General features: G+C 38.4%; 1 protein-coding gene across 3 annotated transcripts in view; it reads right to left on the bottom strand.

Annotated features, from left to right (window-relative positions):
* LOC126271940 (RNA-binding protein 25) overlaps positions 1-18,898 on the bottom strand; it is a 180,700-nt gene that overhangs the window by 18,814 nt on the left and 142,988 nt on the right. For all 3 annotated transcript variants that reach the window (XM_049974363.1, XM_049974361.1, XM_049974364.1), the window contains 3 exons: positions 16,696-17,104; positions 16,182-16,331; positions 8,842-8,999 (listed from right to left, as the gene is read on the bottom strand). In XM_049974363.1, the coding sequence (XP_049830320.1) occupies positions 8,842-8,999; positions 16,182-16,331; positions 16,696-17,104 (717 nt within the window). The remainder of the gene's footprint in view (positions 1-8,841; positions 9,000-16,181; positions 16,332-16,695; positions 17,105-18,898) is intronic.

Below are 18,898 nucleotides of genomic sequence, written 5' to 3'. Positions count from 1 at the left end.
TTCATTGTCCTGCAAGATGGTTAAGTTTCGTTGCTAATAACCTGGAAATAAAATAAAATCAGAACACTGAAACTGTTAACCTATTTTAATCTTCTGTGATTATACAAATATATTTTAATTTATTTGGCAGAACTGTAAATGGAGAAAAGCAGCAAAATCATGAAACAAACATGAGTCACATGGAAACCACACCCCATGACAGCTCAAAACTGTTCTGTGCACACACAAATCTGACATCTTGGGAGCACCGACTAAATTGTCACAGGAACCATCTGCCTTCTTGCTGCTACTACTCATACAACTAACAGCCACAGATCAAGTAGTTGGAAGTAAGAGAAGGTGCTGCTCTTACACGAATTCAGCTCTGTGCATGTGCACAAGTACACAGGCAACTGCTAACACAAACCTGAGATTGCACTGCATGAAGTGCTATTGTCAACCAATCATAGTTCACGTCACATGATCTCACCATCCAATGGCAGTAAATATTGAGGGCATACATAGCATCATGTAGTCAGCAAATAACAGCATCACTGTTAAGTAGCAAGAATGGCTAATCATCTAGACCTGAAATGTTTCCAAGTGGCTTGTCCTTTGAATGAGAGTCAGACATTCTGCAATTTTAGAAATCCATCACTCAGTCTCAAATGTAACGTAATTCATCTTGCATAAAAGGTATCTTACTTTGAAAGTAACACTTCTCAAACCATCGCTCATAATATTTTCTCACACCCTGTTACAAATGTAAACAGTTATGATGTCACACTTATTGAAAGCAGTCTGTCGTTATGAAATATTGACCAGTTTTCGTCCTAAAGCCTTTGACACATTTTGCTGTTAGAAGCTGCTTGTGTGAACATCATTTTTTGGTGTTGTAAATGGTGCATTTTCTTTGCAACTAAAGTTTTATTTTGGAGTTATTCTCTCATTTGGTATGTTGCTACAGAATTATTCTGCAGTAGCAGGTTACAGTAAAATTGTTTGTTTGAGTATTAGTCCCTAACAGTCAAAATTACAAAAATTTAACTGAAAACAATGAAAAATTCCCACAATTCTATCAAATTCCCAGTTCACTTCCTATATGAAAAATTTCCTGTGGTTTTCCCAGATCTCCCGACTGCTCCAGGGCATATACACCCTCTATATCCTACCCACCATTCAAAGTAGTGTTCCCGTCACCCACCCAAACTACAATACATCCTTGTCCATCCCTACTAAAATCCTGCTTCCAATTCTGCACACCATGGGTAGTCAACACATGTGCCAGACCCGTCCCATACGTCTTGCCACCACTTCCTACTGCAGTCTGGTCAGAGGCATCTTCTGCCCAATAAAAGGCAAGACCACATGTTGAAAGCAGCCTATGGTGCAATTACTGTACAGTATTCTATGTAGGCACGACAAGTAACCAATTGTCCACTTGCAAAAATTGCTCCCACGTAACTGTGGCAAAACAGCATACGTAACTAATCGGTTGCCAAACATGCTCTACACAATAACACTTATGACTTCAACACCTCTTCACTATGCGTGCCATTTGGATACTCCCTTCAGTAAAAGTTTCTCTCAACTATGCAGGTGGGAATTCTCTCTTCAGCATATCTTGAGATCTCTCAAACCCCCTGGCGCAAAACCTCCGCTAACTTGTTTCCCATTGACTCACTGTACAACCCCTGCTTCCCTCTATCCCTTGTATCATTTTCAGTGTTATACTGTTACTTCCATGCAACTAGTGCCACACAATTTTACACCAGATGTTCCAAACTTAGCTTTTATGGATGGTTCCCACATTGCACTTGGAAACTTATTTTTCTTTTATGTAGGCTGAGCAGACATCCCAGTTCTACAGAGACATTCCCAGTTTTCGATGAATGTCCTGGTTTCCTGAGAAAATCATTTGGAACACACAACTGTCCTGGCGTGCAATAATATTTGTGAAAAACAAATTTCTAGAAAAAGAACATCACAGAAATATATATTTTCACAATGCATACTGTATTTGGTTTAACCCCCCCTTACACCTAAAGAAAGAATAATAGATATGAAAAGAAAAGCAGATATTACATACCCCTGCCCCTAATGTGTCGATCTTCAACTTAATAGCCCTCGACAAATACAAAATCACAACTAAAGTAGATATTAAAGATCACCACTTAAAGCATTCTCCTAATGAGACTGCAGCCACAGAGAAGTTAATTTTGCAAAGAATGTGAGCAATTCAGTGTGCTTCAGCAATATTTATTGAATACTGTTTGCCATCTATGCATGCTCACCCTGACAGTTAGCAGTCAAACAATATGGCGGTGCATTGTTGGCAGCTTTCACTCACTCAGTAACAAAACTGCAAGTCTAACACGTCTACAGAATTTTAGAACAACTGACAACTATTCAGACTTAGAAATAAAAGTCAGCAGATTACCAACTGAACAGACAAAGTTACTACCTACTAATGTTAGCAGTCAGTGAATGTGAATATTAAACTTATTAAGTGTGGTGTCTGGTGAAAATGACCAAGCACATGTGGTCATTTAATGAAACGTTAAACAAGGAACGACAGTTGTTATTATTATTATTATTGTCGTTGTTGTTGTTGTTGTGAAAATTCGATTCATCTTGCACAGAATTTTATGATTATCTTCTTTCGAACAAGGAACTCACTCCTACAATCGATTCTTTCTTCTGATAAATATCGTGAAAGTAAATCTTGGGATGAAATGTGTAACTGCCTCTCCAATTCACAAAATGAAGATACATATTTGCTATTAGTTTTTCAGCTGCTGCATTGTCATAGGCCTGCTATTGATTTCAAAATACAATTATAAATGACAAGAAATGTAACAATAAGTGTAGCAATGTAAGTTAAATAGAAAGTATAAACCAAACTTGCAACGAATAGAATATTCAGGTGTATGCAAAATACTGAACATTCTTTGGGCTTTCTACAAATAGCCGACTATTAAGCAGAAGTATTTGCCCAGAGCCTGACAGGAAAACTTGTAGTGATGTGTTTGGTTCTCACTCATTTGTCCAAATTTACTTACTTCCCTCTGATGCCGGGTTGTCCCACACAATTCTTACCGCACTGCGTGTTTTGTTGATAAATTTAGTTTGATACACTTCGTCAATATGTAACTACAATTTACTGTACACTATACTTTCCAATTTTTTTTAAAAGTGAAACTGTGTAAGGGCTAACTAACAGACATTGATTATGGCTTTAAAAAAAACTATATGGACATACTTCACAGACAATGGAAATAATCCGCAAAGAGGAAATTACAGATCAAGATACAGATGTAAGTAAATCTTCGATGATATAAAAGCAACCGTGTGTAAGACTGAGCTGAAATACGAGAGTTGAATGAAAAGTAATGCACCCACCTTTGTTAACTGGGTTTGGATGGGAATATTTTAATAAATAAAATGCAGAAACAATCCTTAGAATGTGATCTTTAATTACCAATATTCACTTTTCCACATAATCACCAGCCAATTGGATACATTTCTGCCAACGATGAACAACTTTTCTGAAGGCATGTGGAGGAAGTCGACTCACTGTTTTCTTTTTCTGGGGCAAGTCTTTGTGTCGATATTTCATAGACTGACATTTTGTCTCCGGGTCGTAATGATGTGCCCACGTTTCGTCTTCTGTCACAATTGATTGTAGAAAGGCGTCACCTTCATTCTTGTAACATGGGAGGAGTTCCTAGCAAATTTCAAGTCTGTGCGCTTTCATTTCAGGAGTCAGCATCCGGGGTACCCATAGTTCACAGATCTTCTGATATCCAAGCAAAGCAATAATGTGACCCACATTTTCACATTTTCTTGTGAAGTGTTGATTGTGTTTGCAGTTTCTCTCTGAGTGATACGACGATTGCCCTGAATGAATGTGTCAAACATTTTGCTTGTGAAACTTGGTGGTTGCTGTCACTGGATGTCCAACTCTTTGCTTGTCATGAAAGTCAGATGTTCCCACCCAAACATGTTTAAACTTGCTCACCCAACAAAGCACAATACTCACATCAACACAATCACCATAAACTGCTTTCATTCTCTGATGAATCGTCTTTGGAGTGACACCTTCTGCTGTCAAGAATTCAATAACTGCACATTGCTTAAATCGCATTGACCGACCATCTGCGAAAGGTTCCAAACGTTACACACTAACAGCTCAACTGTTCAATGCTAAGGCTTCCCACTAATGGAGCTGTAGAGAAGAGGCTACGGAACAGGCCAGTACCTGCCGCATACCAATGCTGCTAACTGTTAAGAGTTACGAAGGTGGAGGCATTACTTTTCAGTCAACCGTCAGACATAAACCACGGAACATTAATGATCTCAAAGCAAAAAAATACCATCTCTTAATTATAACATTTGACAATGAGGCAGTAAATGTAGTAGAAAGGGCTGGTTTTAGAAGACTGACCCCTAGCGCTTTGCCATGGTATAAAATACGAAGCCACCCCAACTTTTCAGACAAAATAGTTCCAGAAATATATCATTAGGTATTTGAGAAATTAAAAGATTACTTTTTTAGAGACTGATTCTATTTCCATGACGCGTGAACTTGTAGATGTGCTTACATAATCAAAACTGTTTTTAAAGTTTTATTGCGCATTTCGATCCTGAATATAATGTCAAACATGTAGTATTGACCATCAAGCATTTTGAGGGACAAAACACAGCACAAAACATAGTGATAGCTTTACAGTAAAGTCCAGCTGGCAAAAATTCGCGTTGTTATTCATGATAATGGACAAAACATAGTAAAAGCTGTCAGTAATGCAAAGTTGGCCTTAGTGCATTGTTTCATTCATACTCTTTATTTAACTGTTAACAATTGTCTGAAGTCTCAGTCAAATGTGACTCATATTGTAGCAACACATACAAGGATCATGACTTAATTTAATTGTTCTTGCACTGCACATGAAAAACTGTATTCTATCCAAAAAGGTTTGGATCTCTCTCGGCATGAATTGGTATAAGATGTCAGTATGAGGTGGAATTCCACCTATTATATGCTTGGAATGGGGGAAAGAAATACAGTAGAAGAAGAATGAGTAGCTTTGAGGGATGAAGTAGTGAAGGCAGCAGAGGATCAAGTAGGTTAAAAGATGAGGACTAGTAGAAATCTTGGGTAACAGAAGAAATATTGAATTTAATTGATGAAAGGAGAAAATATAAAAATGTAGTTTGACAGGAAGTGCAAAATGGCTAAGCAGGGATGGCTAAAGGACAAATGTAAGAATGTAGAGGCTTATCTCACTGGGATAAGATAGATACTGCCTACAGGAAAATTAAAGAGACCTTTGGAGATAAGAGAACCACTTGTATGAACATCAAGAGCTCAGATGGAAACCCAGTTCTAAGCAAAGAAGGGAAAGCAGAAAGGTGGAAGGAGTATATAGAGGGTCTATACAAGGACAATGTACTTGAGGACAATATTATTGAAATGGAAGAAAATGTAGATGAAATGGGAGATACTATACTGCGTGAAGAGTTTGACAGAGCACTGAAAGACCTGAGTCGAAACAAGGCCCCCGGAGTAGACAACATTCCACTGGATCTACTGACGGTCTTGAGAGAGCCAGTCATGACAAAACTCTACCATCTGGTGAGCAAGATGTATGAGACAGGCGAAATACCTTCAGACTTCAAGAAGAATATAATAATTCCAATCCCAAAGAAAGCAGATGTTGACAGATGTGAAAATTACTGAACTATCAGTTTAATAAGTCACAGCTGCAAAATACTAACGCGAATTCTTTACAGACAAATGGAAAAACTAGTAGAACCGACCTCGGGGAAGATCAGTTTGGATTCCGTAGAAATATTGGAACACGTGAGGCAATACTGACCTTACGACTTATCTTAGAAGCTAGATTAAGGAAGGGCAAACGTACGTTTCTAGCATTTTAGACTTAGAGAAAGCTTTTGACAATGTTGACTGGAATACTCTCTTTCAAATTCTAACAGTGGCAGGGGTAAAATACAGGGAGCGAAAGGCTATTTACAATTTGTACCGAAACCAGATGGCAGTTATAAGAGTTGAGGGGCATGAAAAGGAAGCAGTGGTTGGGAAGGGAGTGAGACAGGGTTGTAGCCTATCCCCGATGTTATTCAATCTGTATATTGAGTAAGCAGTAAAGGAAACAAAAGAAAAATTTGGAGTAGGTATTAAAATCCAAGGAGAAGAAATAAAAACTTTGAGGTTTGCCTATGACATTGAAATTCTGTCAGAGACAGCAAAGAACTTGGAAGAGCAGTTGAATGGAATGGACATTGTCTTGAAAGGAGGATATAAGATGAACATCAACAAAAGCAAAACGAGGATAATGGAATGTAGTCGAATTAAGTTGGGTGATGCTGAGGGAATTAGATTAGGAAATGAGACACTTAAAGTAGTAAAGGAGTTCTGCTATTTGAGGAGCAAAATAACTGATGATGCTCAAAGTAGAGAGGATATAAAATGCAGACTGGCAATGGCAAGGAAAGCGTTTCTGAAGAAGAGAAATTTGTTAACATCGAGTATAGATTTAAGTGTCAGGAAGTTGTTTCTGAAAGTATTTGTATGGAGTGTAGCCATGTATGGAAATGAAACATGGACGATAAATAGTTTGGACAAGAAGAGAATAGAAGCTTTCAAAATGTGGTGTTACAGAAGAATGCTGAAGATTAGATGGGTAGATCACATAACTAATGAGGAAGTATTGAATAGGATTGGGGAGAAGAGAAGCTTGTGGCACAACTTTACCAGAAGAAGGGATCGGTTGTCAAGACCTGTTCTGAGGCATCAAGGGATCACCAATTTAGTATTGGAGGGCAGCGTGGAGGGTTAAAATCGTAGAGGGAGACCAAGAGATGACTGCACTAAGCAGATTCAGAAGGATGTAGGTTGCAATACGTACTGGGAGATGAAGAAGCTTGCACAGGATAGAGTAGCATGGAGAGCTGCATCAAACCAGTCTCAGGACTGAAGACCACAACAACAACATATGCTTGCAAGGCTAACGGAACAAAATCAGGCTATTTCACTCTATATCATGGACTCTGACACTGTCAATCTGACTGCTGCACAGTGGGATCTTTTAGAGCAACTTCTGAAACTGCTACAACATCTTGAAGAAATATCACAAATTACTAGCTCCAGATATGATTGCATTTCTGAAAGTATTTCATATGTTATTACCATTCATGCAATATGTCGATAAAATGAGCACAACAGGGCTAACACTCAAATTAAGCCAGGTGAGTTTGTCATACAACATGAGTTGCAAGAATGATTTGAAGATACCACAACAGGTAAAAACTATTTGGTGGGTACACTTTAGATCCATGTTTTAAAATGAATGTTTCACCTGACAATGCGAAGAGAAAAGTAAGCCAGTATGTTTTAATTGATAGGCTGAAGACAAACTGTGAAACAAGCAACAACCATAGCACAAATCGTCACCTATTTGGGCCAAGAGGACGAGAACTAAAGTCTAAGCCAAACTACTAACTCATCTTATGGACTGCTTCGAAGAAGTGGTTACAGAAAAACACACAGCTCATACCGGGACTTTGAAAGAAAATAATGCAGTTGCAACTAAAATAGTTCTGTATTTATGTATTAAGAACCTATCATGTCATGACAATCCATAAATATGGGGGCAAGTGAGAGAAGATAAATTTCCATGTTTGGTAAATCTTGCAGCAAAAGACATATCAGCACCAGAAAGCAGTGTTCATTCAGAGCATCTTTTCTCTGAAGCTGGCAATGTCGATGAGAAGAAAAGGAGTTCTCTACTGCTTGAAAATGCAAATAAATCAATCTCTCTGCACCATAATCTTCCACTTCTAAATTTCAATTAAGAGAATTCAGATACATAAACATTTATTATTTTTAAAAATGAGCCCACAGAATACATAATTTTTTATACCTAATTTTTCATTAACTTTTATAATATGAAAGTTGATTATGTACCTATGACTACTTTAATGATTGTAAGAAAAATACATTATTATTATTATTATTATTATTATTATTATTAAATAAATCAATATTTTCATTTTACCAATTATCTGCCTACAGCAAAACATCTTACTTAAAAATTTGGTATTCGGTCGCCCAGTACCTATGGTATGCGACCAAATATGATAAAAGTAGTCAAATTGGCCAAATAACGAACAGTATCTGAATATTTGTCACAAGTCTAGTATAAACACAAATGTCCTGGGTTTTCCTCTTTGAAATCTGGCCAGCCAAGTCATATAGCACCCTAAATATCAATTGGCTACTTCAGTGTCTAACTGGAACCACAGAGCAACAAATACGAGAAGTTCACTTCAATTAACAAAATATGGGCACAAAAGGTGGCTAAGTGTGGCCGTAAATATACTACTTTCAAATTCTGCTGGTGCCCCAGGGTCAACAAAATTCCTCTTTGCATTTTTGAATCAGCTGTTACATAACTGTACTGCTAATGCCATGGAAAACTTCTGACAGTTAGTTTCTTTACAACAGCGCCACTTCTTATGGAAATAATTATGTACCAGCTTTTGTCCAATTGTGACTCCCTTCAGAAAACACAAAACCTGTTTTTTAGAAATCTCTGGCTGAAATTGCTAACTTCAATAAACATCTTGTGAGAACTGCTTGCAGTAGAAGATGTGACTTTTTGTACAATAAAATTAATTCCTTTTACAGGCACTCAAAGAAACTGGCCACTAAACAGACGCTGTAACTTATGTTCTCAACTGATATCCTATTCCCTACTTTTAGAATTCTCACAACAGTATACTGAAGATCTATATTTAATACTGTTCCCAAAACAATAATGAATGAATTGGTAAACTCACATTGTCTACTGCCGACCAGTCTAGCTGAAAAGCAAACAGTGCTGTCTTCTCAGTGGGGATTTGGTCAATTATTGTCTTTATGTGCTTCCGTTTCTCTTCTTGAGATTTTGTGATATCTTCTTTTTTCTCCTCTTTCTTCTTCTTCTCTTCTCCGTAATCTGTAATCAGAACATACTACATGTAGTTTGCAGTTCCTTAATGTCCTATTTCTGCATCATAATTATTTAATCACTATCACATACAATTTAATATCAAGGATCAAAAAAACATATTAAACATGGGAACAATATGAACTCTGAAGAGACAACATTGCTCCAAAAACGTTGCAACTACATGGGAGGTAGACAGTATCTCTCAAAAAGCAAAACACGTTGACAGAATTAACATATTTCTAGCATTGTCACTAAACTCAAACTTTACTTTACATTCATATATCGCCCCACATCAATGAACAATTTAACAACTGGATCTAATCATTTTTAAGCATTCCTGCTTTCTTTTAGCCTAGCATGCTGCAAGTGGACCTGACATTTATACTGCTTTTTTCATTATCATGAATTAACCAAACACAATATTAAATGCCATGTTTATAAGGAACTTATACACAGTTATCAAAGAAAACAGAAAGACTTTCATTCTCTCAGATGAAGAGATGATTATATAATTTCAGATACAGCATAATGCACCAAAGTATGTGCTATTGCCCACACAAACAATGAAAAGGAATCTGCACCTATGGAATGGCTCAGAAACAATCATGACGGTCATCATTATTGCCTTCGGTCACACGGACTGGGCACTGCTAATGGTCAACATTACTTTGCACCTGAACAGTACAGGTTCAATAAGATTATCAACTGGTGCCCTAACAACTTATTTTCTCTCTTCAACAACAGCAATCTCTAGCTCTATAGTAGTTTTAATGGTACTATTTTAGCTGCAATGAGTCTCTAAAGCAAATTCCAGACACATTCAATAGAATTCAAGTCGATGGAGTGCAATGGCCATGGCACACAACTGATTCTCCCTTTGAGCACTTCTTCCACCCACTCAACTCCAAGCAGATACAGATATCCCTATGGTTGGCAATGCTAATTTCTGCCCACACTATTAACCCAGCCCACCAACATGATACTAGGACCTTTCTACACAACTTCAGGGATTATTTTGTGTTCTACATTCTCTCGAGATGTGAAATATGTTAGATGTTACCTAGGTACTGATGTACAATGTACAAGTAAAATAGTTTCTTTCTAACATGACATAAACCATGGGTGTAAATACAAAGAGATAATCATCTGGAAGACAACTGTAGGTCGATATTCTGCATCTTATTATTGTTAGACATGTATGTCAAGCTCACTGCTAGCCATTTGTTTACTAGACTCATTGTGTTCTGTCACTTGCCTTAACGTTATGTGGGCAATGGGCAATCAGTCTCTGGTTACAGTTGCTGAAGGAAAGCCTTGTCATAATCTTAAAATATCAGCTACAGTTTGAATGAGATTCCAGTCACAAAATTATACTTTTGAATCATTCCAATGCACTGGTGAGCTAAATAGCCTTTTCCCTTTTCCTGTAATAACAAACAATTGTACTTTTTATTTCAAACTGATCCAGACAACATTCTACTAAGGGTGTATCAGGATTCCTTTAGGTGTTGCCAATAGCTCTGGCAAGGGAAACTCCCCATCACACCCCTGCCAGATTTAGTGGTAAGACAGCCCAGTGGATAGCCCGTCAAAATCTGAACACAGATCAAGCACAAAAATAGGAAGGAGGTGTACTGAACTGTGAAAAAAAGAGCAAAATAAAAACAGTGAACAGTCCAAGATTAACAGGTGCAATACTGAATGTAAATGAACAGCTGCGGGGTCATGGTTAAGTGGTCACAGTGTTGGACTACGAAGCAGACATGTTCTTTTTAATTTCATGTGAGATGTCCGTCCACTCATTGAAATGTCTGTTCTCTTTCTGTAGTCATGGCAGTTGTCAAAATATACACTGGTTTTGAGTCATACGTTTCTGTTTCAAATAAACATGACTAATAGCGAGAGCAGGTGAGATACCACATAGACATCTTACAGAAATGAAAATAACAAATAAATGAATGAATGTGAACTATGTTACAACAAAGGAATTCCAAAGTCAAAACTTCAAATATGTTAAAAACATATGTTCTGACAGACCACAGAGAAACTGTGTGGTTGTAAAACTGTTGCGTTCATTTGTTTCAGCTTATGTGACAAACTATTATGTTTTCACCATTTCCTTGGAAGTGAGCACATTCACATTCATACTAACACCTAAAGCGGGCCAGGAGAAATTTCTCATTCACTTATAGGTGTACAAATTAGGTGCACCGACAAAAGATTCCTGTCATATGACACACATACTGTCACTAATGCTGAGTATGACACAACACTTGTTTTCCAGTGAAGGATTCAGTTGACTTGTCGCCTTGTCATCAAAAGTTTGTGCTTTCCATTCAAAAGTGACTTCCTTTCAACTGCTAATAGACTAGTTATGCAGAATCAGCTATCGTTATAGGTCCCTTCTTTCAACTTCGCTGTTGCAAACGGACATTACACCATGACACAGGGACAAATTTGAATACAGCAAACAGTGGGGTAAAAGAAGAAGAAGAAGAAGAAAAAGAAGAAGAAGACACTATGGAGGTTTGAACATGACATGCCCTCTTGGCAGTCCTACACTGACCACTTAACCACAATGTCCTTAGTGTTTACAGCTGCTCGATATTGCACTTCTTGTGCTTGGACCATTCACTGCACTGTCGTAACAGATAAACATCTCACATATTTCAATAGATTAACCCTTTGCACTCTATAAGGCAGACACAGGGCGGCTCCGCGCGCTCTTATTTAAATCTCCACCGCCTGGGCAGCAGTGCACTGCAGAGATTTGCGCGGATCTCTTTGTGTAAACAATGTGGCCGCTGGCCAAAAATTGGGGTATACATTAAAACAAAATGTGTGCTTTCATTCATATATTTACGTAAGATTTTACAGTACAAAACTGTCCATTGTGTGGTATTTTTTGAAACACTCTTCAGGGTGGAGAGCTGGGTTTCATGAGCATGTTTCGTAGTAATATACAGTTTCACACCTACCACCTTTCTTTTTTCTGTCTGAGCACACTGCACAATCCTTATGCTTGTTCCCAGGAAGCATGTTGATAATGTGCAACTTTCCATTCAAGCGTTCCTCATCATCAGAAGTTGAACAACGTCCTCGTTTCTGTCCTCGAGTTCTTTCTTCGGCAACTAATCCTCTTATAACACTTTTACGGAATGCTTTATGAGACGGTATTGTCAAGTTGTTTTTCTCACAGTGGTTCTTGTATAGTAAATTAGTAAATAGCTGTTTACAAAGTCCTACATCCAACAGCCAGAAGTATAGTTTTCGCCACCACTTGAAACTTGTCATTAGAAAACCGTAACTGGAAATAAAATGATCGGATCGATCAACTCCATCCATCTTTGAAGTATAATCAATAATCACATTTGGTTTCTTTATTTTTTCCCTTTCCCTTTTGTGTCTTCTTTCTATAAGTGACACTGACTTATTGGCTTTGGTGGAAAGCATGAGAACTGTTCGTTTATCTTTCCATGCTAGAACAATCATTTTGTTGTTGCGGAGGCATTTTATTTCGTGCTTCCTTAGATGCAGAGCTCCTTTCTTGGTTGTAGCTGGAAGGTTTTTGTGATTGGCCTGAATCATTCCTGTGAGATGCATGTTCTGTTTCAACAGCTCATCAGCTAATGCAACTCTTGTATAAAAATGGTCAGTGTACAAATGATACCCTGATTGCCTTGTAGCATTTCTGATATTAGCTAGCAGCTGAAGAACTATTCTCTCAGAAAAATTCAAGTGTGGACAAATCAATGACTCAGTTGTTACAGCGCCAAAATAGGGTATCAAACTGCAGATATAACCACTTGATGAATCCGAAATTACATATAGTCTGAGTCCCCATTTTGTTGGTTTTTGAGGATTGTACATTTTGAATAATACATGACCCTTGAACGATACTGTAGATTCATCAGCAGCTAAATACTGATATGGTCAATAAATTTCGAGAAACGTGCCAGACAAGCAATTCAGTACATTTGTCACTTGGATGCTTGTAACCATTCTCTTGGGGGGGGGGGGGTTGAAATGAATCACTATAGGGATTGCTCTAAAAGATCTAAAATTTCTTCCTCAGAAAGGACTGTGAAATGATTTGGGTGAAGGTCACGGTTAAAGCAGGCTCAGACATGGTAATTGGCTGTCTCTATAGGCCCCCGGGCTCAGCAGCTGTTGTGGCTCAGCACCTGAAGAATAATTTGGAAAATATTTCGAGTAGATTTCCCCACCATGTTATAGTTCTGGGTGGAGATTTTAATTTGCCGGATATAGACTGGGAGACTCAAACGTTCATAACGGGTGGCAGGGACAAACAATCCAGTGAAATATTTTTAAGTGCTTTATCTGAAAACTACCTTGAGCAGTTAAACAGAAAACCGACTCGTGGCGATAACATATTAGACCTTCTGGTGACAAACAGACCCGAACTATTTGAATCAGTTAATGCAGAACAGGGAATCAGCGATCATAAAGCGGTTACTGCATCGATGATTTCAGCCGTAAATAGAAATATTAAAAAAGGTAGGAAGATTTTTCTGTTTAGCAAAAGTGACAAAAAGCTGATTTCAGAGTACTTGGTGGCTCAACACAAAAGTTTTGTCTCAAGTACAGACAGTGTTGAGGATCAGTGGACCAAGTTCAAAACCATGGTACAATATGCGTTAGATGAGTATGTCCTAAGCAAGATCGTAAGAGATGGGAAAGAGCCACCGTGGTACAACAACCGAGTTAGAAAACTGCTGCGGAAGCAAAGGGAACTTCACAGCAAACATAAACATAGCCAAAGCCTTGCAGACAAACAAAAATTACGCGAAGCGAAATGCAGTGTGAGGAGGGCTATGCGAGAGGCTTTCAATGAATTCGAAAGTAAAGTTCTATGTACTGACTTGGCAGAAAATCCTAAGAAATTTTGGTCCTATGTCAAAGCGGTAGGTGGATCAAAACAAAATGTCCAGACACTCTGTGACCAAAATGGTACTGAAACAGAGGATGACAGGCTAAAGGCCGAATTACTAAATGTCTTCTTCCAAAGCTGTTTCACAGAGGAAGACTGCACTGTGCTTCCTTCTCTAGATTGTCGCACAGTTGACAAAATGGTAGATATCGAAGTAGACGACAGAGGGATAGAGAAACAATTAAAATCGCTCAAAAGAGGAAAGGCCGCTGGTCCTGATGGGATACCAGTTCGATTTTACACAGAGTACGCGAAGGAACTTGCCCCCCTTCTTGCAGCGGTGTACCGTAGGTCTCTAGAAGAGCGAAGCGTTCCAAAGGATTGGAAAAGGGCACAAGTCATCCCCGTTTTCAAGAAGGGACGTCGAACAGACGTGCTGAACTATACACCTATATCTCTAACGTCGATCAGTTGTAGAATTTTGGAACACGTATTATGTTCGAGTATAATGTCTTTTCTGGAGACTAGAAATCTACTCTGTAGGAATCAGCATGGGTTTCGAAAAAGACGGTCGTGTGAAACCCAGCTCACGCTATTCGTCCACGAGACTCAGAGGGCCTTAGACACGGGTTCACAGGTAGATGCCGTGTTTCTTGACTTCCGCAAGGCGTTTGACACAGTTCCCCACAGTCGTTTAATGAACAAAGTAAGAGCATACGGACTATCAGATCAATTGTGTGATTGGATTGAGGAGTTCCTAGATAACAAAACGCAGCATGTCATTCTCAATGGAGAGAAGTCTTCCGAAGTAAGAGTGATTTCAGGTGTGCCGCAGGGGAGTGTCATAGGACCGTTGCTATTCACAATATACATAAATGACCTGGTGGATGACATCGGAAGTTCACTGAGGCTTTTTGCAGATGATGCTGTGGTCTATCGAGAGGTTGTAACAATGGAAAATTGTACTGAAATGCAGGAGGATCTGCAGAAAATTGACGCATGGTGCACGGAATGGAAATTGAATCTCAATGTAGACAAGTGTAATGTGATGCGAATACATAGAAAGATAGGTCCTTTATCATTTAGCTACAAAATAGCAGGTCAGCAACTGGAAGCAGTTAATTCCATAAATTATCTGGGAGTACTCATTAGGAGTGATTTAAAATGGAATGATCATATAAAGTTGATCGTCGGTAAAGCAGATGCCAGACTGAGATTCATTGGAAGAATCCTAAGGAAATGCAATCCGACAACAAAGGAAGTAGGTTACAGTACGCTTGTTCGCCCACTGCTTGAATACTGCTCAGCAGTGTGGGATCCGTACCACATAGGGTTGATAGAAGAGATAGAGAAGATCCAGCGGAGAGCAGCGCGCTTCATTACAGGATCATTTAGTAATTACGAAAGCGTTACGGAGATGATAGATGAACTCCAGTGGAAGACTGCAGGAGAGACGCTCAGTAGCTCGGTACGGGCTTTTGTTAAAGTTTCGAGAACATACCTTCACCGAAGAGTCAAGCAGTATATTGCTCCCTCCTACGTATATCTCGCGAAGAGACCATGAGGATAAAATCAGAGAGATTAGAGCCCACACAGAAGCATACCGACAATCCTTCTTTCCACGTACAATACGAGACTGGAATAGAAGGGAGAACCGATAGAGGTACTCAGGGTACCCTCCGCCACACACCGTCAGGTGGCTTGCGGAGTATGGATGTAGATGTCGATGTAGATACGTGAAGAACTAGCCATTTCGAGCGCGTGGACTTGAACGTAATAATTACAATTTTGACTAACAGCGGCTGCTACTGTTCGACACCAAGTTCTCCAAGATGGCAGTACACTGCAGCAATAATGCCTAGTAGACTCAAAATACGTCTGAGAGCTTTGAAAAGTCGTGTCGAATGACGCTCAACATAGGAGCGAAAAACAAATTTTGTGATGTCGAGTGGCACTCGACATTGGAGTGGAAAGGGTTAAACCTCTTTTATAACTCTGTCATCATTTTGTCACAGTACTGCTCTCATCATGCCAACTGTTGGGTGCAATGCAAAGTTGGTAATCTTAGAGTTCTATTTATGCATCAATCATTTTTGTACACATAATACTTTGGAAAACATTTAACTCTGACAGCAAATTAACCATTTATAGTAACCTATATATTTGCTCTGAAAAATTGGCTGAAAATTGTGTTTTTCTTGAAATTTAAGTTTAATTTGCAAACAAAAAATTAGGGTTATAACTTTTATGAGGTAATCACTTCTTTATCTTTCTAAACCGGGATAAAAGCAACTAACCCAATGGCACCAACTTTCTCTTCTTTCCAGACCCCAAATTACTATCATCGTCATCATCAGTATTGAATACTTCTTTCACGTCAAGTTTTTTCTTCTTGTTTGGAGGTGCTGCTGTCTGCTGTTGTGGGGAGTGCCACACTTTCAAAGAAGCTGAAACCAGTAAAAATACGTTATATTAAAGTTCAATTGAAACAATGGATTTAGAGACTAAAGTGGCATTTTATGTTAGTATAATTAAAAGCAAAGTAGACTTTGGAAATTTATCAGGAGTTCATCTTCAGCATCCATCAACCCGAGTCAAAAAAATTTCAGCACAACCATCATACACAAATATGTTAAAGTATGTTAGCAAAGGGTTAAGAAATGCTGAATACATCTGACAGAGGTAGTGGCCATTGACCTTGCAATGTACAAGCCTAAAAGCATGTTAATATTCTCCTAATTACACATCTAAGGACAAAAATTACAGAAGCTTTTAAAGTTGAAATACAACATCAAGTTCAGTACAACTTACCAGCTTTATCCTCTGCTCCACTAGATATTACAGACATTTGGCTTTCTTCTTCCACAGGTGCGGGAGGTTCAGGTGGTTCAGGACTTGCATAGTTTGTGACCCTCTCTTCATAATCACGGTCACGATCTCCTGTATCGTCACTTTCTTCTACAGACCTTACTTCTGGTTCTGGTGGAGGTGGTGATGGTTCCGGAGGTGCTGACTCTATACTTGCTTCATTGGTGATATGCCTTTCTTCTTCCTCAGTTTCAACTTCTCTCTGACTTTCACGTTCTCTTTCCCTTTCCCTTTCCCTCTCTTTCTCATGGTCTCTCTCTTTCTCTCTTTCACGTTCTCTCTGTTTACTATTCTCGAGATTCACATTGATTAGGATCTTTGGCTTGTACTCTTCTTCTCGTTCACGTTTCATCTAAAATGAAAATATGTTTGTCAGAGGGAGACGATTAAATGATTCAATTTATGTTTCAAGTTATTTTCATCACAAATAGCAAAATAAACTCTTAAACAAATGGATAACCATTTCTGTTCTCCTTGGTTCTGATGTATGCACTACAGTGTGTAAAAATCTGCACAGAACAGTGTCAACTAGAGAACAAAGTCAAACAACAACAGGTACAAGAAAAGGAACAACACAAGTCTTTAAAAAAAGGAAAGTGTTGGAAGGATGCTGAGAAAGAAGAGGAAGTTCAATAAACTACCAAATGTAACATTCAACTGCGTGCCTGCAAACTGTTGTATCTTCGCAACATAAAATACATGCAAAAAAATTAAATAAACATTTTCCGCAATCTCCAACAGCCCTTCTCACTATATGCTACAGTAAATAGCATTCATTCATAGTGTGAGATGTACACTGAACAAACAAGGTCAGGGGGGAAAGAGCAAGCAAAATTGTAAAAATACTTTGTTAATACGTTCAGTTTCATCACCAAAATAAATAAGTTAATTTAATGACTGCAACACTTGCAGTCATAACTTAGAACAGACAACCTCTATTTTGCCTTTTCAGAACAGCACAGTTTGTGTAGCCATTTTCAGATGTTTAGGCAACAAATAAAATTAAAATTAAATGAGACAGACATATTTGTGTTACGAGTTAATTTCATTAACAAAATACCAAACATTTAAATAAACTACATGACAGGATACAAATGCTTACTGAATAGCAGTGACATAACATACCACTTGCAAGAATAAAGGTGTTCTGGACTAACAAGGAACCCCGTGAGTGCGAGACAGCACGTTTAGTCTTTAACAAGCCTCATTTTAAAGTTCTGTGTTAACAATTATGACAAGAAAAGATTAGCTGCTAACAATTCACTATCTCCATCAGAGGGGCAACAGAAAATAAGTATCCGGGAGGTGCAGATATCAACCTTCTAAGGGACTTATATATTACACTTCACAAACTGGACATTCAGCTAGCTATCATCTCTTAAAGAATGCATACAGAAACTTATTGGTGTTACAGGGTGATGACAACTGATGGAATGTGATAGCATGCAACCAAATGTGAAACAGCCTTTCATAGAGCTTACCGTGAAACTGGCTATCCTTTATAAGGCATAGCTGCAGATAATGTGTGAATATACTTCATAGGCACAGAAAATACAAACATCCAGAGACTGAATTTGTCCAGTGGTTCCAGGTGGTAGGAACTGCAATGCCACACACTTTTTCATGAGGGGTAGTTTGCTCTAATGGAGTATGATTTTTTTTTTATGCAGACCAGGAATCAAGTAAAAAGCAACTTATTTTGACCAGTTATTGGCCAACAGTATTGCTCATATCATAGTTGTAGTTTCTCACTTCTGCTTGCTGTGATGGAAATACTCCTTATTGCCCTTGCAAGTTCACACATGTGAGAAAGAATTGTAGGGACGGCAACACCTCAAATTTCTCACAGCACAATAAATAACTTTCCAGCCAATTTACCATCCAGATTAACAGTTGCCATTAATTGTGTACAAATGCATTAAGGCACTGATGCTAGTTTTGTCACCTCAATGTAAGTACCCGTCAGGTTTTACATCATTACCACATTGTGAAAATTTTGGTGATGTTTACAACAGTCTTCCTAACACTTTTTGGAATGAATTCATGTTATAGAGAATTATTACTATGTCTTTTAATTGTGTAATGCTACTGATGTGCTAGTTTAATTCCAGTTTAAAGTGTAGCATACTCTGTGTTAGCACAGTCT

Source organism: Schistocerca gregaria, chromosome 5 (genome assembly GCF_023897955.1).
Source record: "Schistocerca gregaria isolate iqSchGreg1 chromosome 5, iqSchGreg1.2, whole genome shotgun sequence".
Lineage (NCBI taxonomy): Eukaryota > Metazoa > Arthropoda > Insecta > Orthoptera > Acrididae > Schistocerca > Schistocerca gregaria.
This window is presented reverse-complemented; position numbering and strand designations above follow the sequence as displayed.